At 47.4% G+C, this 17,073-nt stretch overlaps 1 protein-coding gene across 1 annotated transcript; it reads right to left on the minus strand.

The window, feature by feature from the left end:
* Positions 1-13,173: 13,173 nt before the first annotated feature.
* Positions 13,174-15,922, minus strand: Tex101 (testis expressed 101). Its single transcript, XM_052760302.1, has 5 exons — positions 15,859-15,922; positions 15,607-15,747; positions 15,010-15,195; positions 13,514-13,645; positions 13,174-13,403 (listed from the first exon to the last, which is right to left on the minus strand). Exons 1-5 carry the CDS (start codon positions 15,920-15,922, stop codon positions 13,174-13,176), a joined length of 753 nt encoding a protein of 250 aa, XP_052616262.1.
* Between the last annotated feature and the right edge of the window lie 1,151 nt (positions 15,923-17,073).

Below are 17,073 nucleotides of genomic sequence, written 5' to 3' on the forward strand. Positions count from 1 at the left end.
TTTTTGGGCACACATATATCTGTGGATGGTCAGGCAGATGATATCTTCTTAAGTGGTATAATTTTAATGAATAGAAATAATACGAGGGTATTTTTCATAGCTCAAGCTGACACAGGAAAATAACAGCATTCTCAGCTACAAAGACAACCTTTTACACATTTAGCTGATTTAAGACCTCTGAGTAAATTCAAAGCAGACTTGTTGCCCTACAAATGAAATGCATAAGGACAAATTCTCAAGTATCTGTTTGTTAAACCAAAGTCAGGCTGATAACATTAAAGACATAACTCCCTGCAGCAATTGACTTTCTGCACGTACTCCTAATCTCAGTTTATGATACAAGATTCAAGGTTCAGCCAACTAACTGTTTATTGCTTAGGTCCTGAATTTCAATGTCGCTCTCTGTGATGTCTCTCAGGGCACTGTTGCCATGGCTACTCACTTCCAGCCAGTCAGTGTGACATTCCAAGCCTGAGAGAAACCGTGTGATTCCTTATGTGTGTCAGAATGGCTCTGTCTATTATTGTTTACTCAAGAAATGCTCTGTGACCCTGAAAATGTTTTTTTTTGTTTTTTTTTTTTGTTTTTTTTTTTTTCGAGACAGGGTTTCTCTGTATAGCTTTGCGCTTTTCCTGGAACTCACTTGGTAGCCCAGGCTGGCCTGTGACCCTGAAAATGTAACTCACATTTGAGCAGGTTTTGTTCTGCAGAAAAAGATGAGTAGCTATGTAGAAGAGAGAGCTGTGTCGAGAGATGGAGCAATAGCTGTGTAAAGATGTATGTAGAAGAGAGGTATGTGTAGACAGAGATTGTAGCTGTGTGAAAAGAGATTTAACTGTGTGTAGAGGTGTGTGGCTGTGTAGAAGAGAGATGTAGCTGTGTGGAGACAGATTTTTTTTCAAGGTGCGGTAATAAAGGTACCATCAGAACACATGTGCTTTCTTCCTAATATCCCTCAAATAGAAAGTCTAGTCCTTGCCACCTTTGTGGACTTTTTTTTTTGTGAACCCCATGCTGCTGGAGGCTGGCACTTCAGGCAGCCTTAGTGTCTCTTCACAGAATAGAAACCCTAACTAAGATTCTATCTATCTATCTATCTATCTATCTATCTATCTATCTATCTATCTATCAGTCATGTGTGAATCTGGATGCAGGCATACATGCACTAGTGTGCCTGTACATGTGGAGAACATGGGTCAGCCTCTGGTGTCATTCCTCAGGTACCACCCACATTTTACCTTGTGTTTAGACCCAGGGTCTCACTCTCCTGGTTTGAATTAACCATCAGCTTGACACAGCCTAGTGTCCTCTGAGGGGAGATGCTTCAACTGAGAAAGTGCCTAGATTGGATTGGCCTATGTGGGATTGTCCTAATTATTTTATTCTTTAAGCTTTATTTTATTCTTTTTTTAAAAAATTTTTATTCTTTTTTTTTAAAAATTTATTTTATGTGCATTGGCATGAAGGTGCCAGATTCCCTGGAACCGGAGTTATAGACAGTTGTGAGCTGCCATGTGGGTGCTGGGAATTGAACCACGGTCCTCTATAAGAGCAGCCAGTGCTCTTAACCACTGAGCCATCTCTCCAGCCCCCTAGTTTATTCTTAATTGTGTGTACTTGTGTGTGTGTCATTGTGTGTACACTATGTGCACCTGTGTGTAAATGCCTGAAGAGGCAAAGGCTTGTGTGCTGTCAGATCCTGTGGAGCTGGAGTTATAGGCAGTTAGGAGCTGCCCCATGTGGGTGCTGGGAACTGAACTCAGGTCCTATGGAAATGCAGAAAGTAATGTTAATTGCTGAGCTCTCTCTCCAGTCCTTGTCTTAATTATTAACCAAGGCTGAGGGCCCAGCCTACTGTGAGAGGCACCTTCCTAGGCAGGAGATCCTAGACTGTATAAGGAAGCTCACTAAGCTCACCTGTGAGCAAGCCTGGAGGTGAAAAGCAGCATTCCTCTGTGATTCTGGCCATGAGTTCTGGTCCTGGCTTTCTTCAGCTGTGACCTGGGAGTATAGGGTGGAATACACCAGTCCCTTCCTCTAAACTGCTTTTGGCCAGAGTATTTTATCACAGCAACATAAAGTAAACTACAACACTTACTAAGTAGGCCCGCTGGGGAGCCCCAGGATTCTCCAGTCTCCGCCTCCACTACGCTGGGATTACAGGCATGGGCCACCGTACTGGAGCTGGTTGTTTGTTTTTAATGAGGGTGCTGGGGTTGAACACAGATCTATTTGTATTTGTATGGCAAATGCTAACAAAGCCATTTCCTCTCCAGTACCTATCTATCATCGTCTATTTATCCAACTATATTTTTTGTTGTTTTTCTCTTTTTATTTTTATTTATTTATTTTATTTAATTAATTTATTTTATGTATATGAGAGCTCTATCTGCATGTACAACTTTATGCCAGAAGAGGGCATCAGATCTCACTATAGATGTTGTGGGCCACCATGTGGTTGCTGGGGACTGAACTCTGGATCTCTGGAAGAGCAGCCAGTGCTCTTAACTGCTGAGCCATCTCTCCAGCCCTGTTTCTCTCTCTCTCTCTCTTTTTTTTTTTTTTTTTTTGAGACAGAGTTTCTCTTTGTGCCTATCCTGGATCTCACTCTGTAGACCAGGCTGGCCTTGAACTCACAGAGATCCACCTGGCTTCCAGGTGCTGGGATTAAAGGCATGTATGGTATGTCTCCCATGGTGCCATCTAGGAATCAGAGAGCTCAGTCAGGAAGTTGGGCTAGTCTGTAACTTTTTTTTTAAAGATTTATTTATTTATTATGAATACAGTGTTCTGTGTGCATGTACACCCGCAGATCAGAAGAGGGCACCAGATCTCATTACAGATGGCTGTGAGCCACCATGTGGTTGTTGGGAATTGAACTCAGGACCTCTAGAAGAGCAGCCAGTGCTCTTAACCTCTGAGCCATCTCTCCAGCCCTAGCCTGTAACTTTTTTAAAAAATTAATTAATTTATTTATTTAATGCAGAATGCTGTTTATTGAAGGAGGGAGAGGTCTTAAATACAGGCTTACAGCACAATGGGAGAACCCCAGAGGACAGAAGTTCGCTTCCAATGTTTTACAATCTTGCATCTAAGCTATTAATGCCCATTATGCAGGATATACAGACAAGGAACTTCCCTTAAGCATTCAGGAGGGTGGAACCTGGCAGGGAATTAGCACATGGAGGATATCAAGGTCAGCAAGCAAGGCAACAGTTACCCAAAATGAGGGCCAGGTCCCTACAGGTTCCCCTTTTACTAAAAAATGAGCTTTTGACTTAGGTTGCGTGGGACGTCAGCAGGTCACCTTACCCGTCATGGAGATGTCTGCCCAGGCCACACAGGCGCTCTGTCTTAGGTTGGTGAGCGACCCCCAGGCATTACCCGTCTCTGAATACTCATTATCATACAGGCTCTATCATGTGTGAGCTGCAGAGTTAATTGCTGCCAAAGATCTCAAAGTGGCACTGGGCTTGCAATCTGTGTGTTTGACACAGAAAAGACCAACAGAGGTCCTATCCCACCCACAGCCAGTAGGCTAAAGGCAACTGAGCCATTCCCTTCCTTAACGAGCCTAGCCTGTAACTTTTAAGAACTTGCTCCTCCTGGGTCTGGAGAGATCTCTTAGCTGTGATCTCAGTTCCCAGTACCCACATTGGGCAGCTCACAACCATCTGTAACTCCAACTCCAAGGGATCTGATGCCCTCTTCTGATCTCCAAGGGCACCTGCACTCATGTGCACAAACTCTCACACATATGCACATACACATATAAAATAGAAGCCCACCCCCAAGTGACTGCTGGTGGCCATGTCAGAGGAGCAGGGGGTGGCAATTGAAGTTCAAGGTGTCAGTCCATCAGGAGGAAAATCCCTGATGGATGAATCTTGGATAGGCAAGACCACAGATCCCGGAATGTCTTCTGCTTCTGCTGTGCCTTTACCTCTGCCATCTTTCTCTGGTAACTGGCATGGTATGAATGGTTGTGGGGAGCTCCCCACTGCCTGTAATGTAGTGTGTTTATCTCATGGAAACATCCCATTATACTTTGCATTTTTACCTGTGGATTATTATAAAGATGATTCCTTCCTAAGCAGTACTGTCTAACTGATAATAGTAATGTTAATTTAAATAGAGTTTTGATGATAGGAAATAAAACAAGGAAGTGTCACACAGTTAGAACACATGAATTTCTATTGAGGAGCCATATAGACTGTGGCTTAAGTTAATGATTAAGAAAAATAACTGAGCCTGGTAGCCCAGCTAGTTTAAATTCTTTTAACCTTAATGTTGGGAGATGTGTTCACAGGTTTCAAAGGGCATAATAGCTGAAACAAAGCTTTGAAAATAACTTAAAGCTAGACTAAGTTGTTTTTGACAAAAAGCTTTGAGGTGAAAAGCCCAAGAAGACTATCTAAAGTTTTAAAAAGGCACGTAGTTGAGTGAGGAACTCGTTAATGTCAGGGAACAAGAACAAAGCAGCCTAGTTATCATTGGCTGATGTGCCTTTCTTGCTAGGATTGGTTGATGACCAAAGGTGGTAATTAATTCCTTGTGTCCATTCCTTCCCCCAGTCTCCTGATATAAAAAACTACCAATGAGTGGGTAGGTACCCTAAAGATTTAAAGTAGGGCTGACTGACCCTTTTTCATATATTTAAATTTAGGTTTGTGATTCCTTTAAGATTCCTTATAAGATTACCTTTGAAGATAAGTATTAAAGTAATTGGCCCTTTCTTTGTAACTGCAAAATGCAGCCTGCCAATAAAAGACCTGACTGAGAAGAATATCTTGTTTGCTTATACAGTCAATCTATAATGAGTTCCTTGGGTATGAATGTAAATGGGTTTTAGGGGTAATTTGTTTTTCACCTGTAATACATAAAATGTTTACTCATGTAAGGGGTATGGAAAACATGCTGTTTTTTTACTTTTATTCATTGTAATCATTCACTTGAAAAACAGAATGTAACCACATTGTAATTTTTATATTGCCTGAAAGATTTTGCAGGGGTCTATAAGCTATAAGGGAAAGAATAGAGTTAAAATGAGTTAGAAGGAAAACATCAAGAATGAGAGAGTTAGAAGGAAAACATCCAGAACAGAGATAGAGTTAGAAGGAAAACATCCAGAACAGAGAGTTAGGAGGAGAACATCAAGAGGATTAGAAGGAGAAGGATAACATCTAGAGAGACAGAAGGGACATTTCTGGAGAGAGATAAGAAAAGAGAATATAGAACACAGAATGAAGTATACAGAAAATAAAGAAGGAAACCATCAAGAGTGTGTGAGTGTCTTTTTCCTAAGCCCCTCAGATAAAAAAGTCTAGTTTGTGCCTACTCTGTGGATTCCCTTTGAGTCCTGCTCCCCCTGCCAGCCATAAGTGACCTACCTCTGCCAGTCAGGACTCTTGCCCTAAAGGTCCCACAGTCCCCCAAACAGCTCCACCACCTGGGACCAAGTGTTAAATACATTTATCTCCGGGGGACCTTTACCTTCAAACCGTAATTATTGGTTTGCTCAATACAGACTGGTCATCCTCCTGCCTCAGCCTCCCAGGTGCTGGGATGACAAGGGAATGCTGGCATGCTTGATTTTGTGTTTTCAATTGTATATCCATTTACATTTTCTTCATTTTTAAAAAGATTTATTTTTAATTTATGCATATATGTGTTTTGCCTGTATATGTGTGTATGTGTGCCCGTGGAAGCCAGAAGAGGGCATTGGATTCCCTGGAACTGGAGTTATGGACAGTTATGAGCTGCTATGTGGGTGCTGGGAATTGAACCTAGGTCCTCTGAAAGAGCTCCCGATGACTTACTTCCTGTTTCTTCCAGCCAGGTGCCATCTCCTAAAGTGTGTAAACCTCTGGAAATACCACAACCAGCCAACAACCAAGTGTTCAAAACAGGAGCCCTTGGGAGGCAATGCAGATTTCTCAAACTCCCCACATGAGAAGTTCCAAAGTAAATGATGAAGGTTCCATATATCGAGGGGGAGTTCCCAAGACTCTGTGAAGGAGGGAGACAGGGTTTTGTTTCAAAGTTATGCACTGTTCTCATGTCACAATTGGGGGAAATGGTCTCTGTGTTAAAGTTAAGTGCTGGACATGGTGGTGCACACTGTTAATCCCAGTACTTGGGAGGCTGAGGCAGAAGGATGAGTGCAAGGCCAACCTGGGCTTGTGTCAGAAGGAATGAATGAGTCAATCAATGATATTAAAAAAGGTTTAGGTGGCTGGGGATGGCTGAACAGTAAGGAGTGCTTCCTGCCCTTGTAGAGGACCTGAGTTCAGGTGCCAGCACACATATTAGGCAGCTCACAATGGCCCGGAACTCCAGCTCCAGGGAATCTGATGTCCTCTTCTGGCCTCCTTGGCCTCTACACACATGCACACCCTTCCACATACAATTTAAAAAGTAAATAAGAATAGAAAAGAGTTACGCGTTGCTGCATGGTATCCAGTCAGGGAGATGGCTCCGTGAATAAGAGTCTTGTTGTGTATGCAAGAAGACATGAGTTCAAATCCCCAGAATCAGCCAAAAAGCCTGGCATAGTCCCACATGCTTGTAATTCCAGTGCTATGGTGGGGTGGAGACAGGAGGATGGCTGGGACTTGCTGGCCGCTAGCCTAGCTCCAGATTCAGGGAGAGACCCTGTCTCAAGGGAATAAGGGTGAGAACCATAGAATACATCTGACGCCCTCCTTTGTCTTCTGTGTGTTCACACGGATGAGTGCACCAGACACTCGTGTGCATACACCACATACAACATATGCCCTTCTCTTTCTAACACTCATGTACACGTACAGTAAAATACAGAGAGAAAGAGAGAGAGAGAGAGAGAGAGAGAGAGAGAGAGAGAGAGAGAGAGAGAGAATCCTGCACTCAAAACCCAAGCAAAATTGTAAAACATGTCCCTTTTCAGGAGTCGGACCCTTACCTTGTTCCCTGCAAACTATTAAATCCTCACAAAATCCCATGACATAGGAGAAGAGGTAGGCATGATGAATAGGCTCAAGGCTCAGGTAACTGAGGTACAGGGAGATTAAGCAGATTGTCCAGGATCATAAAGTCTGTGAAGGCCACACCCCCAGCCCCTCACTGGGGGATTCTAGGCAGGGGCTCTACCACTGAGCCACACCCCAGCCCCTCACTGGGGGACTCTAGGCAGGGGCTTTACCACTGAGCCACACCCCAGCCCCTCACTGGGGGATTCTAGGCAGGGACTCTACCACTGAGCCACACCCCAGCCCCTCACTGGGGGACTCTAGGCAGGGTCTCTACCACTGAGCCACACCCCTGGCCCCTCACTGGGGGACTCTAGGCAGGGGCTCTACCACTGAGCCACATTCCCAGCCCCTCACTGGGGGACTCTAGGCAGGGTCTCTACCACTGAACCACACCCCCAGTCCCTCACTGGGGGATTCTAGGCAGGGGCTCTACCACTGAGCCACACCCTAGCCCCTCACTAGGCAGGTACTCTCATGGAGCCACACCCCCAGCCCATTCATTCCATGTGTTGGACCCCAAAGTTTAGGGTCTCAAGTGGGCGCCCCAAGATCCCAGACTCCATTCCAGTTGATGCAACAGCACGAGGATTTTATTGGCTTCTGTACAGAAGGGCAAACTCTGCTCCTAAGAGCCAGAGCCACATCTTACTGTAGACACATGAGTGCTTTTAAAGGAAAAACCCACAAAACCCACAAGATTACAATTCCCATACAATTTCGTTTCACAAGATCATGGTCTGATCACAGAGTGGGTACAGTTACGGCCACATGTACATTCTTCCTGAAACCTCAAGGGGGGTATCAGGGCAGGAGTGGAGTTTACACAAAGGTCACAGTGGTCCTTCCTGGAACACTTGCAACTATCCCAGTCACAGTTGAGCACATCTCTTAACAGAAATCTTTTTACACTGTTACATTGTGGCAGGGGTGGTTGAATAATGGCTGAGTCAGGTGGCCCTTGGAACTAGCTTTCTTTTTAGTTCCTTATTCTCCTGGGGCTTGGGGGGTGTAAGCTTAAAGGGTTAGGGTCTTTCACATGTACTCTGCTTCTGAGCTACACTCCATTCTTTCTTTTCTTTTCTTTAAAGTTTTTAGTCTGAGGTTGGTCTTGAACATGTCATTTGATCTTCCTGCCGCAGGTCTCACACGTTGGTGGAATTTCCTTTCTTCATATATGTTCAGAAAAGACTTCAAGTTTTTACTGTGTCAAATTTCTCTAGTTTGGATGTCTCTCCTGAAGGATGTGTGCTAAGAGCCCAGTCCTCAGGCTGTGGTGCCCTTGGGAGGTGATGGGACCTAGTGAAAGGAAGTCATATTGAAGGTGTGCCCTTGAAGAGGTTAGGGGCACTGTCTGATTTCTCCCTCTGTGTTTTACTTTCTGGATGCCATGAGAGCAGATCTCCCATGTGCTCACACCCCGGGGCACTTGTGCTGCCCTAGACCCAGAGCAATAGGGAAAAGCAACCATGAGTTTCTGAACCCAAGAGTCACGAAAACCTTTCTTCTTTATAAGTTGATCCTGCTAGGTATTTTATAACAGCAATGGGAAGCTAACATGCACATCCATAACATATGATATCCTAAGAACTTTATTAGGATCAGCTGGACAGTAATGATGACAACAACCACGTACAAGCAAGGTAACGCGTTACTAGTTTTTCCAACACGCAGGCAAATTAATATCGAGGTTAAGGGTCACATGGCCAGGAAACGGTAGAGCTGAGACTCTAGCCACACTGTTTGGAAGTGAGGCCTGCATCTCCGAGCAGCATTTCACTCAGGCACGCAACCCTCCTCCACTCCTGAGCATCACCTTACACACACAACCGGTTTCCCATGCTGGTTTTAGCTGTACAGACCTGAGGAAGGGGAGGAGCGCCACCTTATGGCGAGAGACGGAATCTCAGCGCCGCCACTCAGTTTCCCTGACATACTCAGCCTTGGAACTAGTAGCTTGAGGTATGAGCTTGAGCTTGGAACTCAGTTGGCAAGCACTTGCTCAGCATGCATGGAACCCTGACTTTGACGACCAGTGCCCCAATTACTAGGGTTTATGGTGCTTGCTTGTTATCCCAGCACTTGGAAATTGGAGGAAGATGAGTTCACAGTCACTCTCAACTTCATAGAGTTCCAGGCCAGCCGAACCACCCAACAAACAACAGGCAGGCGAGGAGGGATAAGGGTAAATTAGACATACATTTTATTCCCAACGTTCAAAATTTAACTTGAAAGTCTTTATTTTTGTTATTCATGTGTATGTGTCTGTGTGCATTTGGATTTTCTGGAGTTGGAGTTACAAACGGTGGTGACCTGCTGGACATGGGTGCTGGGGACCAGCTCAGGCCCTCTGCAAGAGTAAGCACACTTAACCCCTGAGTCATCTTGACAGCCCCTGGAATTTTTTAAAGTTCAGGCATAAGCAAATGCGGTGGTCCCAGCATTTGGAAGGCCCTCTAAATTCACATCTCTACACCCCTAAAGTAGTACATACAGCTCTTGGGTCTCATCCAAGAAGTTTTTCTTCTTAAAATAGGATTTTATTTTAATTACAAGTGTGCACGTAAACTCAGAGGCCCTTGAAGGCCAGAGGTCATTGGATCCCCTGGAGCTAGGGTTACAAGCTCCAGGGGACTGTGAGCAGTCCCATGTTTGTGCTATAAACTGAGCTCAGGTTCTCTGGAGGAGAGAGAGGTCTAACTGCTGCCCCTCCACCTACAAAGTTCCTTTGTGCAGTGGACGAGGTTAACTCTTAGGGTCTCTGTTGCTGTGATGAAGCACCATGATCAAGAGCAGATTGGGGGAGGAAAGGGTTTGTTTGGCTTACACTTCCACATCATAGTTCATCCTTGGGAGACGTCAGGACATGAACTCAGGCAGGGCTTAAGCCTGGAGGCAGGAGCTGATGCAGAGGCCAGGGAGGGGTGCTGCTTACTGGCTTGCTCCTCATGCCTTGATCACCCTGCTTTCTTATAGAACCCAGGACCATCAGCCCAGAGATGGCCCCAACCACCATGGGCTTGTCCCTCCCATTAATAAATTATTATTAATTAAGTAAATGCCCCACAGGCTTGCCTACAGCTTAATCACTTGAAGGCATTTTCTTAATCAAGGTTTCCTCTCAGAGGACTACAGCTTGTGTCAAGTGGATATAAAGCTAGCCAGCACATTAACACAGAATGCTCAAAACTGGTCAAAGTGTGGAGAATATGCATCTGTGGCATGTTCAGTCACAAATGGGCCATCTGTATCACGTTCCTGTTAGGGTCCTAGAGAAGTCCTACAAAAGACCACCATCCACATATGCAATCAACAAGAGTGTTTATTATACCACATGCGTGTGGGGTCACTCACTTGTACAAAATGGCAACAACCTTGAGAGGGATGTGTAAGTTCATTTTTAAAAATTTTTTTTAAAAGATCCTTATTTACAGATAATTCACATAGTATACAATTTTTCTGTTTGCACAATTTGATAGACTTTAGTCTAGCAACCTCATAGGCCCATGACACCATCACCACTTCCTGTTTTAGAACATTGCTGTCTTCAATTTCTTCCCCTCCCTTTTTTTGACTTAACTGAGTCATTTGGAGCCTGTCATGATATTTGCCTGACCTTCTTCTCAGTTCCTACCCTCAAGGCTCAGGGACCGTTGTTGGGGAGGGGGTGGAAAGATCCTCAGAGCCTGAGGTCAGAGAGGACAAGAGAGAAACTGTCTTCTGGACACGGTAGGACCACTGCAGTCAGGATCTTCCAGCGGCTGTGGCTGCCTGCACAAGATTGAGCTGGTGGACACTGAAGCACCGAGCAGGGAGGGACTCAGAAGGCCCCCAACAACCTTTAGCTGAGGAGGGACGGCTTCTAGGGGAAGGAATCTGTGTGTGTGTGTGTGTGTGTGTGTGTGTGTGTTTTCCCCGAGACAGGGTTTCTCCGTGTAACAGAGTCCTGGCTGTCCTAGAACTTGCTTTGGAGACCAGGCTGGCCTGAAACTCACAGAGATCCTCCTGCCTCTGCCTCCTGAGTGCTAGGGTTAAAGGCGTGCGCCACCACCGCCTGGCTGGAATCAGTGTTCTTAAAGGGTGTGGCCCCTGGTAGACTCCAGAGGTTGGCCCCACATACATGAGTATGGGGCAGGAAAAAAATGGAAGCATTTCATTATCCAAATACCAACAAACCAGGACATGAAGTTGGAAAGGGGCAGGGATGTGGCGGTATTTTACTTGTACTGAAATGTGATTTTAATTGTATGTTAATAAATAAAGTTGTCTGGGGGTCAGAGCTATTAGAGCCATAGCAAGTGCGTGGCGGCGGTGGCGCACACCTTTAAGGACCTGGAGGGCGGTACATACAGGCAGTGACGAGGCAGTCACATGTTTGGGTTTACAACCAATGAGAAGGCAGAACAGAAAGACTATAAAGACATACACACAGGAAGTAGGTCCCCTTTCGGAGAGCTCTCTTGGCTGAAGAGGATCCCTGAATCAGGAAGGGTGAGGCTCTTAGCTCTGACCTCTTGACTTTCTTCTTTGAATCGGCTCTGTGTTTCTTATTTAATAAGACCATTGGTTACATCTACACAGGGAGGTGGGAATGAATCTGGAAGGAGTTAGGGAGAGAAGCTGGGCAAGTGAATATATGCATGTATGAAATTCTCCAGGAATTAATAAAAATATTATACTAAAAAAATCTAACTCAGGAGGCAGAGGCAGGTGGATCTCTGTGAAATTGAGGCCATCTTGGTTTACACAGTGAGTTCTAGGCCAGTCAGGGATACACAGTGAGACTGTCTCAAAAAACAAAACAAAAGAGTAGAATAGTAAAGCAAAAATTAAAAATCCTCTATATAACATCTATGTCTCAGGACCACATTTATCCATCCCCATGGCCCGCAGAATACTCTGTGAGTCAGGGCCAAGGGAAGGATGCAGAGTGGGCATCAGGAGATGGGCTTGTTAGAGTCGGAGAATGGGAGAGTCTTATTTTTCTCTTCATGTCCCATGGCCATAGCTGACAGACAATCTTAAAGTAGCTGGCTTTGGCTTTAAGACTGAGCTGGGGCCATGATGTGGCGCACGCCTTTAATGCCAGCACTTGGGAGGCAGAGGTAGGTGGATCTCTGGGTTCAAGGCCAGCCTGGTCTACAGAGTGAGTTCCAGGGCAGCCAGGGCTACACAGAGAAACCCTGTCTCAAAAAACAAAAGATTGTGTTGGGAATCCTACAGAGAAATGAACATGTTAGAGTAAAAGAAATATCAGACTCTTAGTCAAATACCTATGTTTATGTCCTGGCTCTTCCCAAAGCCATTTCTTGATCCCCCCCCCCCCCCCCGTCTCTCTCTCTCTATAAAATATATATAATATAAATATATTATATAAAATGTACATGTATATATTATATATGTATATATGTGCATATATATTATACACATATATGTTATATACACACTTTTTTTTGATATATGGTCTCACTATGTAGTCTTGGTTGGCCTTGAACTCACTCTGTAGACCAGGCTGGCCGGGAACTCACTGCATAGACCAGGCTGTCCTGGGTCTCCCAGAGATCCACCAGGCCCTGCCTCTGGGGTGCTGAGATTAAAGTTGTGCACTGCTCACCCAGCTGTTTCCTGAGACAGAGTCTTGCTATGTCGAGCAGGTTGGCCTGATACTCCCTGAGTATTGGGATTCTAGCCATGTACCACTTTGCCTGGCTTTGCCTAAAGTTATGTGAATGTGAGAAATACAAATTTATCCAAACTGTTTCCTTATCTGGAAAATGCATGTTAGAAACAACACGTTAGTAGTCCCTCTTCAGCACCAAAACCCCATCGCACGGCTTGAAGCATACACAAATCACAAATTTGGGTAGGTGAAAAGGCCCAGTGAATAAAAGTGCTTGCCACCAAGCCCAGGGACCTCAGTTCAATCCCTGGGACCCACATGTGGAAGGAGAGAACTCACTTCTGAAAGGTGTCCTTGGACTCCCATCCCCCACGCCCCCTCACCACATACATGATCTCACAACCAAGTGCTAACTTTATTATTTGTATCCAACATACATTCATGCTATTTCTCTGCTCCTCAACCCCACCCCCACCCCCCACTCTTCAAATTGGTGGTCAGCAGACAGAAGGCTCCCTCCTTCCTACTCAGGCCGGCACAGTGCTCTCAGGCAAAGTGGTTGAGGGGCAGCAGCAATGCCGGCGACAGTAGCTCCAGCAGCCACAGTGAGCTGAGCATCCAGGAGGCCTTACTTTCTGCCTTTCGGGGCTGAAGAAATGAGTGGTAACTGCAGGTCTCCTTCACCGTCATGGGTCCCACCGAGGTCATTGTAGCCATCAGTCTGCAGCCGATCATTGTGGTGCAGCCTTTGACGTGCACGACGGAGTCCATACCTCCTATGAGCCAGAGGGGGTGGGGCGACAGAGACAGACGATTTAGGGCATGGGGAGCCCAGCCTTCCCTCACCTCTGGAACCCCAAGTGCGAGAACCTTGAGGGGCCTTTACCTCCAGAGAGTTCAAGTGTTCCTTGATAGCACTGAGTTGTACTGTTGGGACAGGGCAGAGAGGGGGCATTGGCACAGGGCCCCAGGGCCACACATGTTGGGCAGCGGAGGGCTCCTGACATGCGAGAAGTTGCTGGACGGGGATAAAGAGAGGCGAGTTAAGGCTGTATCCAGCACCTGGGGAAGCCTGTCCCCGCTGCCTTCCCTCCTCCACCTGTGTGCGGGGGAGGCCGCACTAACCACGCCCATTGCTGAGTCCCACCCGCCCTTCCCCAGTTGATTTTCTCTTCCTCAGGAAAAGGCGCTTATCTCGCAAGCCTGGAGGCCCGGGTTCAATCCTTGGCACCCATACAAAGGTGGCAGGAGAGAGCCGACTTTCCAAGCTGTCTGCTGACGTCCACACGGGGTGGGTGAGCGAACTCACACACACTAAAGAAGACCGCAGCGACCACATGACTCCCACACTCTGCTGACACATGCGACAGAGCTGAAAGGGTAGTTCTAGCAGAAAGATTTGTGGGTGATCAGCGGCGTCACAACCCAGTACCGCACGCACGCACGCACGCACGCAAGGTATAGTCAGAGACGCGGAGGGCCGCCCTGCTGCCTAAGATGCTTCCGTAAACATGTTCTAGGAGCTGGAATCTGAGTTGAGAAGGAGGCTGTGTGAGAACACGGGCTTGAGACAGAGGTGGGACAGGGTTGCTGTTCAGGTGGTGGGCACAGAAAGTATGCTACTGGCTTTTTTTCTTTTTAATGACCTATACCATCTACATTAAGAAAAAGTTACTTTTTAAGTGTATGTACCGGCGCATGAGTGTGGAGGCCAGAGGCCAGCTTCAGGTATCATCCTCAGAAACGCTGTCCACCCTCTCTGAGCCAGGGCCTCTCACTGCCCTGGTGCCCACCAATTAGGCCAGCCTGGTTGGCCAGCAAAGCCAGAGGATCCTCCTCCTGTCTCCCTCCACCTCTGAGAGCTGGCTCATGCTGCTATGCTTGACATTTTTATGTGTGTTCTGGGAAACTGAACACAGGCCCCCAGGCTTGCGGGGCAAGTACTTCACCTATTGACCCATCTATAGTGTTAAAAAGTGTGACTGTGAGTCTAAGATACTACTCAAGGCACAAGAGGGGAGAGAGGCACTTGTAGGTGAGAAGACACAATGCCTGGAAGACACAAGGTCTGGATGCCAAACTAGGGGACTGGACTGCGTCACCTAGCAGCGACGAACCCACGAACTGTTAAAATGAATGCCACTACCCGCCACCACCCCAGAAACTTACGGAGACCTCTTACTGCTCAACGAACACATTCCCAGTCGATCCTGACTTTACTGATGTCCCTCTGCCCCGAGGAGGGCTTGGACTGCAAAGGACTTCCAACTCAGGAAAGGACCATGCCGACTGGGGGATTCTTTCGAATTTGGCCCACTGAGGCCTATGCTAAGCAGACACACAGAAAAGACAGACGTGCTCATCTCCCCGGTACCCAGGTACCTATGGTCTCTGGCGGTTTCCAGAACGGGGAAATGCTGTCTCTGTTGTTGCAGAGGGTATAATTGCAGTAGTTACTGTAGGAGGCAGCAATCAGGCCAGCAGGGGGGGTGTACTGAATGAAAGTCATCGACTCGATCTCTTGATCAGCGCAACCTTTACTGGCCAAAACGGCAGTCTTGGTTCCTTCTGCAAGACAGGGAGTAGAGAAAGTGGATGGGGGGGGGGGGGGGGGCGGCGGCTGATGCTTGGCAGGGAGAGAGCAAATAACATGGCCACCCTTTCCCTCAAGCCCAAGGGATCATCCCCCCGTCTCTGCCTCCCCAGTGCTGGGATTACAAATTCATGCCACCAGGCCTGGCATTTTTATGTGGGTCCTGGGGCTTCAACTGAGATCCTTACGTATTCGAGACAAGCACCGCAGTGAGTCAGCTATACGGCCAGAGGGTTGCAATATTAGTGATGAGAAAGAAATGAAGCTGAGAAGATGGGCGAGGTCAGGTGGCTTTAGGCCTGGAGACCAAACTGGACAACTGGACTGCTGCCGTCCAGCAAATGAGGAACCGGTCACCGAGACCCACCGCTCCGTCCCCATTTTACCTGCTTTAATCAACAGTACAGTTTCCTGGCAAAGTTCGTTCGGGTCGCACCTCTCAGCCTTCGACGTCCAGTTAAAGGTCCGGCCTGGATCGTCTTCTAAATGCAGGTTTCTACCCACCTCACAGTGTAGATTTTGGGCCACTGGGAAGATGAGATAAAAGCCATCAACTGCCCTTCTCTGTGGGGTGGCCTCTTCTCACCAGAAACCCACCCTCTGTGGGACAGCTGTTTCCCCTATGTCCCCCAACATACAAGTCCAGTGAGAGGCTCCCAGCAGGAAGAGGAACAGGAAACACTGGATGCAGCAGGCTGCCATGGCTTCTCTGAGGCTGGGAAGAGCTAATCAGGACCTGGGAACTGATGGAGGACAGGACACAGTTCAGCCAGCCAGCCAGGGATTAAATCTCAGTTTTCTCTAAGTGTCCACTTCGTGGTAGATTGATGGTATGCAAGACCATGAAGTCTGTCCTGAAGGGTCTTGTGAGTTAATGGCAAGGTCACAGGTTTATTGTGCCTAAGTTTTCACAGTTCTAAGACCCAGCCATCTATAGTTAACAAGATTTTGGCAACTCTCTTTCTTTAGTGTCCAGATACAGGAGAACGGGCCCGGGAGCCCTCTGCCTTAAACCTCAGAGATTCAGATCCACAGCAGAAATCTCTCAAGGCCTCAATGTCTCAGCTTTTAGGACCCAGCTCCACCAGAACTCGAATTCTGAGAGCCCTGTCCCATTCATCCCAGGATTCAGGGGTTTAAGTTCCAGCTACCTTCCCCCACAAAGGACCCACGATTCTGGGCAGTCAGCAGTCAAGGTGAATTCCACTCCTCGATATAGAAGTAGAGACTCCAGGCTCCTCCTTCAGACCAAAAGTCCAGAACTGGGCTCTCTGAAAGACCCAGTGGAAGAGGATCCAGCTCTCCTTCCTCAGGCACAGGGGACCCACTCCAGCCTCCCTTCCCTCAGAATAAGGGCTGAGGGCCAGTCCTCCTTCCTCAAACTCAGCCCTTCACCTTCAGACTCAGGGCTCCAGACCCCAAGCTCTCCTACTTCAGACTCAGTAGCCAGACCCTAGCCTTCTCCTCCTTCAGACCCAGGAGTCCAGGCTCCCAGCCCTCCTCCCTCAGACCCAGAAGCCAGACCAGACCCTAGCCTCCTCCCTCAGACCCAGAAGCCAGACCAGACCCTAGCCTCCTCCCTCAGACCCAGAAGCCAGACCAGACCCTAGCCTCCTCCCTCAGACACAGCAGCTAGACTGTAGTCTCCTTCAGATCCAGAAGTCCAGGATCCCAGCCCTCCTCCCTCAGACCCGGGGGTCCAGACACCAGCCCTCCTCCCTCAGACCAGGGGTCCAGGCTCAGCCCTACTCCCTCAGACCAGGGGTCCAGGCCCAGCCCTCCTCCCTCAGACCCAGGATCCAGGCCCAGCCCTCCTCCCTCAGACCCAGGGGTCCAGGCCCAGCCCTCCTCCC

The sequence above is a fragment of the Peromyscus californicus genome, unplaced genomic scaffold, assembly GCF_007827085.1.
Source record: "Peromyscus californicus insignis strain IS unplaced genomic scaffold, ASM782708v3 Scaffold_4__1_contigs__length_199733344, whole genome shotgun sequence".
Classification (NCBI taxonomy): domain Eukaryota; kingdom Metazoa; phylum Chordata; class Mammalia; order Rodentia; family Cricetidae; genus Peromyscus; species Peromyscus californicus.

Bases quoted from the DNA above. Each gene is read 5' to 3' on its own strand.
- Tex101 (XM_052760302.1), bottom strand. From the start codon at position 15,922: ATGGCAGCCTGCTGCATCCAGTGTTTCCTGTTCCTCTTCCTGCTGGGA. The intron at 13,646-15,009 runs GTACCTGGGTAC...ATCCCCGTCCAG, and splicing joins GAAACCGCCAGAGACCATAG to CAACTTCTCGCATGTCAGGA. The intron at 13,404-13,513 runs GTAAAGGCCCCT...TCTGGCTCATAG, and splicing joins AACACTTGAACTCTCTGGAG to GAGGTATGGACTCCGTCGTG.